The sequence below is a fragment of the Uranotaenia lowii genome, chromosome 2, assembly GCF_029784155.1.
Source record: "Uranotaenia lowii strain MFRU-FL chromosome 2, ASM2978415v1, whole genome shotgun sequence".
In the NCBI taxonomy this organism is placed as follows: domain Eukaryota; kingdom Metazoa; phylum Arthropoda; class Insecta; order Diptera; family Culicidae; genus Uranotaenia; species Uranotaenia lowii.
Window position 1 is genome coordinate 2,627,172 of NC_073692.1, and position 9,912 is coordinate 2,637,083.

General features: G+C 29.9%; 2 protein-coding genes across 2 annotated transcripts; one reads left to right on the forward strand and one right to left on the reverse strand.

Moving 5' to 3' along the window:
* The first annotated feature begins 1,686 nt into the window (after positions 1–1,686).
* On the forward strand, positions 1,687–2,819 carry LOC129747113 (dihydropteridine reductase). The gene is made up of 3 exons (XM_055741146.1): positions 1,687–1,902; positions 2,019–2,539; positions 2,601–2,819. Exons 1-3 carry the CDS (start codon positions 1,819–1,821, stop codon positions 2,701–2,703), a joined length of 708 nt encoding a protein of 235 aa, XP_055597121.1. The 5' UTR covers positions 1,687–1,818; the 3' UTR covers positions 2,704–2,819.
* A 433-nt stretch (positions 2,820–3,252) lies between these two features.
* Positions 3,253–5,205, reverse strand: LOC129745059 (succinate--CoA ligase [ADP/GDP-forming] subunit alpha, mitochondrial-like). Its single transcript, XM_055737885.1, has 5 exons — positions 5,118–5,205; positions 4,974–5,058; positions 4,376–4,821; positions 3,793–4,077; positions 3,253–3,722 (listed from the first exon to the last, which is right to left on the reverse strand). The coding sequence occupies exons 2-5, from the start codon at positions 5,008–5,010 to the stop codon at positions 3,507–3,509; spliced, it is 984 nt and encodes a 327-aa protein (XP_055593860.1). The 5' UTR covers positions 5,011–5,058; positions 5,118–5,205; the 3' UTR covers positions 3,253–3,506.
* Between the last annotated feature and the right edge of the window lie 4,707 nt (positions 5,206–9,912).

Genomic DNA, 9,912 nt, shown 5'->3' on the forward strand with positions numbered 1-9,912 from the left:
ATTAACTCTATAGTCAAAAATCTATTTTCAATAAGTTAATCTTTCTTGCTGTCATCTCACCTTTTCATTGGTTCCCCGTTTAATTTGTCAGTCCATATTCCTCCAAGTTAATGATTTTTTTTTCATTTGATAGTGCTAAAAATAAAAATATAGTGTTTTGCTTATCACACATGACTTATAAAATGACTAATAATTTATGTTTTAAGAAGTACTTACGATTTTTCACCAAATTTTCCTTAAAGAAAATTGACCACAATTGACTTCCAACAAATATAAACAGCATGGCGACAACAAACGAAACAATTTCCGAACGATAAAATTTTGGGGCAGTCAGTTCAAGCTGCGAATTTTGTTTTTGGGGTGTTGACAGCAACCCAAAATTAAGAACGTCAGACGAACTTTGTTTTGATGCCTTGCCGTTCTTAATTTTGGGTTGTTTCGTTTCTGAGTGTAAGCTTCTTTAAGTCATTGTTGTCAATCTTCTGTCAACATTTTGTCCTTTATCTTTTTTCAATCCTCTATCATTGTTTTGTCACTTTTTCTAGAGGACCTCCCAATTTTTAGTTTCATGACTCTTTCATGAAATGAAATTTCTGTAGATAAATGTAAATCTTAACTCAATTTCAAGTAAATTCTTTAAACTTTTTTCAATACAACAATAGACTTTTTCAACTGTTTTAGTGACATTGAAAAAAATTTGATGGTGTATACACTATAGAAATTTCAAAATTTGTGTTTTTTTTTTTCAAAGAAAACGGATAAACTCGAAGTTCTTGTCGGGCTTAGTTGTCCTAGTCTTTACAGAACGATCTTTTGGTTCCCTCCCATTGTTTCTTTAGAATTTTAGGATTCTGCGTCCGCTATTCTTAAATTATCTAAATTATCTAAATTTAAAATGTTCCTCTTTTGTCCAACATATTATTTTTCTATTAGTAAGGCCAAGAGCCTTCCAAAAAACGTTTTTCCATTAACAGAATTGTCTTTAAAGCGTATTATTTTAGTTTTTTATGTCATTTTTTAGTTAGTTTTCGTCTTGATCTGGTCACTAATTTTTTCCCTAATTTCACTTCAAAGTAACTATTTTGCCCTACTTTTTTACCGCATGGTCGCTTCTAGCCCTGAATTAGAATGTCTTTAATTTTATTCTGATTTATGATCCTAAATTCTGTTTCAGATTCTGATTCTCTGAACTCTGATAAATATTTTAATTCTTAATTGTGTTTCGATGTTATATTATGAATAAAAAATTTTGAATGCGGATTTTGGATTTTGACTCAAATGACAGTTTTTTTTTCTGGCTTTGAATGCTTATTTTGAAATAATAAAATATTGTACTTAACTCTTTTGTCTAATTTTATTTGGAATACTGCTTCTGCTGTACAAAAACACGTTTGTTAGTTCGGTAATGCAGTTTTTTTATTCATTTGGGTTTAATTTGAAACGTATGAAAAACTTACACTTCCTTCTATTAAATAAATTTACTTAATATTCAATTCATTTATTTAATTTATCTTCAAACTTATTTTTTACATTTTTTTAAATAAACTGTACTCACACAATGTTTTTTTGCGTGTTAATAACCAGTAACACAACAAAACATACACGCAATTCTATTCGCCCTGGCAATGCATTGAAGCGTACCTATGTTGGTATTGCACAAGCACAAATATAGTATAGTTAGGTCGACTAGCTGAGAAAACGTGAGAAAAGCTTATAACGAAAACTTGTTGAATGCGGTAATCATTCGTCTCCGACTTAGCAACGCGAAACAACTTGTTCCAGATCTTAAACTCCGATCTCCTTTAAAGCTAATATAAAATGGTGAATGGTAAAGTGCTAATCTATGGTGGACGTGGTGCTTTAGGAGCGTCTTGTGTTCAGTATTTCAAGAAAAATAATTGGGTAAGTCCTTGGGTCGGGTAAAAAAAAAACGATTTGACCTTTCTCTTTCCGATGGCCCACGTTGTCAAAAATTTATCATATCCGGAAATTTGTTTTTTTTTAAATATTTTCCTCAGTGGGTTGGATGTATCGATCTGGCCGAAAACGAATCCGCTGATGTGAACATTGTGGTGGACCGTGATGCCGACTGGGTGTCGCAAGAGCAAAACGTACTTTCGAAAGTACAGCAATCTTTAAGTGGAGATAAGCTGGATGCTGTAATCTGTGTTGCTGGTGGTTGGGCTGGTGGTAATGCTCAAAAAGATCTGGCGAAAAATGCTGATCTTATGTGGAAGCAGTCTGTATGGTCCTCAACTATCTCGGCTACAGTTGGGGCAAATTACCTCAAAGAAGGCGGTTTATTGGCCTTAACTGGTGCTTGCCCGGCATTGGGTGCGACCCCGGGCATGATCGGTTACGGTATGGCTAAGGCTGCTGTGCACCAGTTGACTAAAAGTTTGGCAGGAAAGGATTCTGGACTACCGGAAAAATCATTGGTTGTGTCTATACTCCCAGTTACTCTTGACACTCCCATGAACCGCAAATGGATGCCAAATGCAGATTTTGGAACATGGACTACGTTGGATTTTGTTGCTGAGTATGTGACTGACTTATATGCTTTAAACGTCAATGGCTGATTATATACAATTTTTTCTTAGGCTTTTCCATAAATGGACGAAGGGTGAGGAAAGGCCAGCTAATGGAAGTTTGATTAAATTGGTAACAAAGGATTCGAAGACCGATTTGGTAATATCTGAATAATATACCAATTCCGCTTATTATGAATTATTAATACTATTTCCATCGATGCTCTCTGTTTTCCGTACACAACATTCCAGCAAAAACGTTAAATAAAATGTACTTATAACCTTAAAGAATATTTATAAATTAAATCTGTGATGACCAACAACTGATTTGTGAACTACCTCAAGGTAAAACAAATTGACAATTTGAATAAAAATGCCAAATAATCAGTTTGTTTTACTTCAAGATAGTTTCTTATTATTTATGAATTCAAAAAATTATCTCGAAGAACACGAACCATAGGCTGTCAAAAGAAGATGTGAATATTTTTTTTCATGATGCGGATCAGGAACCGACTCTTTGGGATCATCTGATTATGTCAATTTAAAAACTCTCACTCCATCATAAAGTTTTTCTACGATCACATGCGTACAAAAAGGTTATCTTAATTGATAATGTGATAAATTGTCTATTTAATAGTATGTTTTAATAATAATTAGTGGAAGTATTGAAAAAATGCTATTAATGAAAATGCTACTAATGCTATTATTCAAAAGAAAAAAAACATTGGACGCTTGGACAAGCTTTCAAGAGACAATTGCCATTTATTTAATCGTTTTCGTACGAGTTTTTTTTCATTTCATCCTTTCGGATAATTCATCCCTAAGCGAGATTTTCTGAACGTAACATACACATTTATACATGTTTACATATATCAGCAGATATTTTTCTAGAAGAACTTTTATTATTAGTATCGTTTACCAATTTTTTACAAATAAAAATGAGAATATGCAACGCTATCCAATATGTTAAGTTACACTTTAGACCAGTTCTAATCTCTTCATTTCCTTGAAAAGTTCTCTACCCATCTGAGCCGGACTTCTCGTAACAATGACACCCGCTTTTTCTAGGGCATTGATTTTGTCTTGAGCGCCTCCTTTTCCACCGGAAATGATAGCTCCAGCATGACCCATACGTCGTCCTGGTGGTGCCGAAAGGCCAGCGATAAATGAAACTACAGGTTTTGCCTTGATACCCTGTAGTTTAGAAAAGATGAAAAATAAACAACTTGCATTACGTATGTATGTACATACTTCATTAATTTACCTGGTTGTACTGCATCAAATAGTCGGCAGCTTTTTCCTCAGCTACACCTCCAATTTCACCAATCAGAATGATACCTTTAGTATCAGGATCTTTGATAAATACTTCAAGGCAATCGATAAAATCTGTTCCATTGAAAGGATCTCCACCGATGCCGACACAAAGAGTCTGACCTAAACCGACCTCCGTTGTTTGGTGTACAGCTTCGTAAGTAAGAGTTCCGGAACGAGAAACAACCCCAATTTTTCCACGCTTGTGAATGTGTCCGGGCATGATTCCAATTTTACACTAAAACAGAGTTTTAATAATAAGAAAAATGTGAATCAGTATAATATAGTTTTTAAAACACAGATTAAATGGCGATTTTCTGTGGTAAATGGTATTTCTTATCTTCCATTTCACTTAATACCTTAACGTTCAAAAGTTCAAATATAAGAATATAACATTGAAGTTGATAAGCATTTGTTCTTTTATCATGCATGGATATTGAAAATAATTCTCTAGAACTTATTTACGAAGAAGTTCAATATAAACAATAGTTAAAGACGTTCATGTTTTCTAAAGAATAGTTTGTCAATTTTCTTACCTGTTCCGGTGCAATTATTCCTGGACAGTTAGGACCAACCAGGCGTGACTTATCTTGAGTTAGAAGAGCGTGCTTAACTTTCACCATATCATGTTGTGGAATTCCTTCAGTTATGCAAACGATTAAAGGCATTTCAGCTTCAAGAGCTTCCAAGATCGCTTTTGCCGCACCTGGAGGTGGAACATAAATAACAGTAGCTTCTGCGCCTGTTGCTGCTTTTGCTTCCTTCACCGAGTTGAATACCGGTAAATCCAAATGAGTTCGTCCTCCCTTGCCGGGAGAAACTCCTCCTGCTAATTTTGTTCCATATTCAATGGCTTGCTGAGAATGGAAAGTTCCTTGCTTCCCGGTAAATCCTTGACATATGACTTTTGAGTTAGAATTGAGTTTTAAGTTTTTTCTTGTAGCTTCATAGCTAGCAAATCGTATGCCAACAGCAACGCTATCTAAAAGTATAAATTTATATGTAAACATCCAATCTGAAACTTCAATCACATAATTAAGATTTTTGTATTGTTCGATAGTTTATTTCGGTATATTACATAATTTGGCCTCTCTTTGATAGAGCGAAAATCATTTATGGTAAAATGGAACATACCTTTAACTCGGGAAAAAATTCGTGCGCTAGCAGCCATTTCGGAAATGTATTTTTATTATTGAAATAGGCAGTATCCGCTATCACACTAAAATGAACGAGAAAATATTGAATTATAAAGATTTGTAATAAAAATTTGCCACAAACCTGATAAAAGGAAATGAGCTGCTGACAGATGGGACGGATGACGTACGTAGCCGTGCTCTCAATCAGACGCAATCGAATACACCGAAAAAACTTTTCACATTAGCGCTACGTGAAAATGTACATAGATTTTTGCCACCCTGAAAATCATGTGAAACCTACGTGAATTTCAGGTAGTAAACAGAGCTCGCGTAGCAAGTAGAATTCACGTAATTTTCATATGCATTGTAAGTGAAATCTATCTGAAGCGTACGAGGGGGGGATTTGTTGGCTACATGGGGATTCACGTAGATTTCAATAACATATTAACGTTTTGTGTTTTGTTTCACCCACTTGAAATAAGAATTTGATTTCGAAAAGGAATTTTATTTAGCCGATGAAATCACATAACACGATATCTTTTCATTTACACTTATACTATTTATAAATATTTCACTTCACTTCACATTTAATTTCACTTTACGACGACCGTCCAGAAAAGTTGCGCTTCCATTGCAGTTACTTGATTGACCAGCTGCTCGAAATCCAGATTCTGTTGGAATAGCAAAACATATAAAAAACAACAAAAATATTCAAAACATATTCACTGCTTACAAAAAAACAGTTTCTCCATCTCCTTAAAAGTTCCCTAAGCACTTGGATCCACGCCATATTGAGAATTGTTTTCCTTCACATAGATTTTACGTGAAAAAACCACTCCAGATTTACGTGAACATCACATATAATGCACCAAATCCCTCTGTACTTGGCGGATCATCGGATTTTCACGTAAATCGAATGTGTCTTTGTTTTGACAGCATTCAGCTATGTGAATTTCACGTAAGAATCAAGTGTTTTTTTATTAGCTTCTAAGTGCTTCATGTAACTCAAGCAAAACTTCACGTAATGAGTGGCTTCGTGAAAATCCATTTGGATTTAACGTTTTCTTTTCGGATGAGTGTACGATTCTGCGAGCGAAATGAATCACAACACAGCAAACGCTGAAATAAAACACATCTCAAAAACAAATCCCAGTTTGTCTCGAAATGCTCAATATATTCTTAAAAAAACAAGAGTCCTAAAGAGACTATATATGGTAAAAAGTTTCTACAGGAACCTATATAGTTCCTATTTGTCGCTAAATGACAAAAATGACAAAAATGATAAAAATGATATAAATGACTAAAATAAAAAAAATAATAATAAAAATGACAAAAATGATTATATTGATAAAAATGATAAAAATGAAAAAAAAGAACAAAAATGACAAACATGACAAAAATGACAAAAATGACAAAAATGACAAAAATGACAAAAATGACAAAAATGACAAAAATGACAAAAATGACAAAAATGACAAAAATGACAAAAATGACAAAAATGACAAAAATGACAAAAATGGCAAAAATGACAAATATGACAAAAATGACAAAAATGACAAAAATGACAAAAATGACAAAAATGACAAAAATGACAAAAATGACAAAAATGACAAAAATGACAAAAATGACAAAAATGACAAAAATGACAAAAATGACAAAAATGACAAAAATGACAAAAATGACAAAAATGACAAAAATGACAAAAATGACACAAATGACACAAATGACAAACATGACAAAAATGACAGATATGACAAAAATGACAAACATGAGAAAAATGACAAAAATGACAATAATGACCAAAATGACAAAAACGACAAAAATGACAAAAATGACAAAAATAGCAAAAATTACAAAAATAAAAAATCACAAAAATGACAAAATTGAAAAGAATGACAGAAATGACAATAATGACAAAAATGACAAAAATGACAAAAATGACAAAAATGACAAAAATGACAAAAATGACAAAAATGACAAAAATGACAAAAATGACAAAAATGACAAAAATGACAAAAATGACAAAAATGACAAAAATGACAAAAATGACAAAAATGACAAAAATGACAAAAATGACAAAAATGACAAAAATGACAAAAATGACAAAAATGACAAAAATGACAAAAATGACAAAAATGACAAAAATGACAAAAATGACAAAAATGACAAAAATGACAAAAATGACAAAAATGACAAAAATGACAAAAATGATAAAAATGACAAAAATGACAAAAATGACAAAAATGACAAAAATGACAAAAATGACAAAAATGACAAACATGAGAAAAATGACAAAAATGACAATAATGACAAAAATGACAAAAATGACCAAAAAGACAAAATGACAAATTTTACAAAAATAGCAAAAATTACAAAAATTAAAAAATCACAAAAATGACAAAATTGAAAAGAATGACAGAAATGACCAAAATGACAAAAACGACAAAAATGACAAAAATGACAAAAAAGACAAAAATGACAAAAATGACCAAAATGACAAAAATGACAAAAATGACAAAAATGACAAAAATGACAAAAATGACAAAAATGACAAAAATGACAAAAATGACAAAAATGACAAAAATGACAAAAATGACAAAAATGACAAAAATGACAAAAATGACAAAAATGACAAAAATGACAAAAATTACAAAAATTACAAAAATGACAAAAATGACTGAAATGACAAAAACGACAAAAATAAGGAAAATGACAAAAATGACAGATGTGGCAAAAATAACAAAAATTACAAAAATGGCAAAAATGACAATAATGACAATAATGACAAAAATGACAAAAAATGACAAAAATGACATAAATGCCAAAAATGACAAAAATGACAAAAATGACAAAAATGACAAAAATGACAAAAATGACAAAAATGACAAAAATGACAAAAATGACAAAAATGACAGAAATGACAAAAATGACAAAAATGACAAAAATGACAAAAATGACAAAAATGACAAAAATGACAAAAATGACAAAAATGACAAAAATGACAAAAATGACAAAAATGACAAAAATGACAAAAATGACAAAAATGACAAAAATGACAAAAATGAAAAAAATGAAAAAAATGACAAAAATGTAAAAAATCACAAAATTGACAAAAGTGACATAAATGACAAACATGACAAAAATGACAATTTTCACAAAAATGACAAAAATGACAAAAATGACAAAAATGACAAAAATGACAAAAATGACAGAAATGACAAAAATGACAAAAATGACAAAAATGACAAAAATGACAAAAATGACAAAAATGACAAAAATGACAAAAATGACAAAAATGACAAAAATGACAAAAATGACAAAAATGACAAAAATGACAAAAATGACAAAAATGACAAAAATGACAAAAATGACAAAAATGACAAAAATGACAAAAATGACAAAAATGACAAAAATGACAAAAATGACAAAAATGACAAAAATGACAAAAATGACAAAAATGACAAAAATGACAAAAATGACAAAAATGACATAAATGACAAAAATGACAAAAATGACAAAAATGACAAAAATGACAAAAATGACAAAAATGACAAAAATGACAAAAATGACAAAAATGACAAAAATGACAAAAATGACAAAAATGACAAAAATAACAAAAATGACAAAAATGACAAAAATGACAAAAATGACACAAATGACAAAAATGACAAAAATGACAAAAATGACAGATATGACAAAAATGACAAACATGAGAAAAATGACAAAAATGACAATAATGACAAAAATGACAAAAATGACAAAAATGACAAAAATAGCAAAAATAACAAAAATTACAAAAATTAAAAAATCACAAAAATGACAAAATTGAAAAGAATGGCAGAAATGACATAAATGACAAAAAAATGACAAAAATGACCAAAAAGACAAAATGACAAATTTTACAAAAATGACAAAAATGACTAAAATGACAAAAACGACAAAAATGACGAAAATGACAAAAATGACAGATGTGGCAAAAATTACAAAAATGACAAAAATGACAAAAATGACAAAAATGACAAAAATGACAAAAATGACAAAAATGACAAAAATGACAAAAATGACAAAAATGACAAAAATGACAAAAATGACAAAAATGACAAAAATGACAAAAATGACAAAAATGACAAAAATGACAAATATGCCAAAAATGACAAAAATGACAAAAATGACAAAAATGACAAAAATGACAAAAATGACAAAAATGACAAAAATGACAAAAATGACAAAAATGACAAAAATGACAAAAATGACAAAAATGACAAAAATGACAAAAATGACAAAAATGACAAAAATGACAAAAATGACAAAAATGACAAAAATGACAAAAATTACAAAAATTACAAAAATTACAAAAATTACAAAATTTACAAAAACTACAAAAATTACAAAAATTACAAAAATGACAAAAATTACAAAAATGACAAAAATGACAAAACTGACAAAAATGACAAAAATGACAAAAATAACAAAAATAACAAAAATAACAAAAATAACAAAAATAACAAAAATAACAAAAATGACAAAAATGACAAAAATGACAAAAATGACACAAATGACACAAATGACACAAATGACACAAATGACACAAATGACAAAAATGACAAAAATGACAAAAATGACAAAAATGACAAAAATGACAAAAATAACAAAAATAACAAAAATAACAAAAATAACAAAAATAACAAAAATGACAAAAATGACAAAAATGACACAAATGACACAAATGACACAAATGACACAAATGACAAAAATGACAAAAATGACAAAACAACAAAAATTACAAAAATGACAAAAATGACAAAAATGACAAAATTGAAAAGAATGACAGAAATGACAAAAATGACCAAAAAGGTAAAAATGACAAATTTTACAGAAATGACAAAAATGACTAAAATAACAAAAACGACAAAAATGACAAAAATGACAGATATGGC

Excerpts from the sequence above, each read along its gene's own strand:
- LOC129747113 (XM_055741146.1), top strand. The coding sequence starts at position 1,819 with ATGGTGAATGGTAAAGTGCTAATCTATGGTGGACGTGGTGCTTTAGGA. Across the intron at positions 1,903-2,018 it reads ATTTCAAGAAAAATAATTGG|TGGGTTGGATGTATCGATCT; the intron begins GTAAGTCCTTGG and ends TATTTTCCTCAG. Across the intron at positions 2,540-2,600 it reads ACGTTGGATTTTGTTGCTGA|GCTTTTCCATAAATGGACGA; the intron begins GTATGTGACTGA and ends ATTTTTTCTTAG.
- LOC129745059 (XM_055737885.1), bottom strand. The coding sequence starts at position 5,010 with ATGGCTGCTAGCGCACGAATTTTTTCCCGAGTTAAAG. Across the intron at positions 4,822-4,973 it reads AATTTTTTCCCGAGTTAAAG|ATAGCGTTGCTGTTGGCATA; the intron begins GTATGTTCCATT and ends TTATACTTTTAG. Across the intron at positions 4,078-4,375 it reads GAATAATTGCACCGGAACAG|TGTAAAATTGGAATCATGCC; the intron begins GTAAGAAAATTG and ends ACTCTGTTTTAG.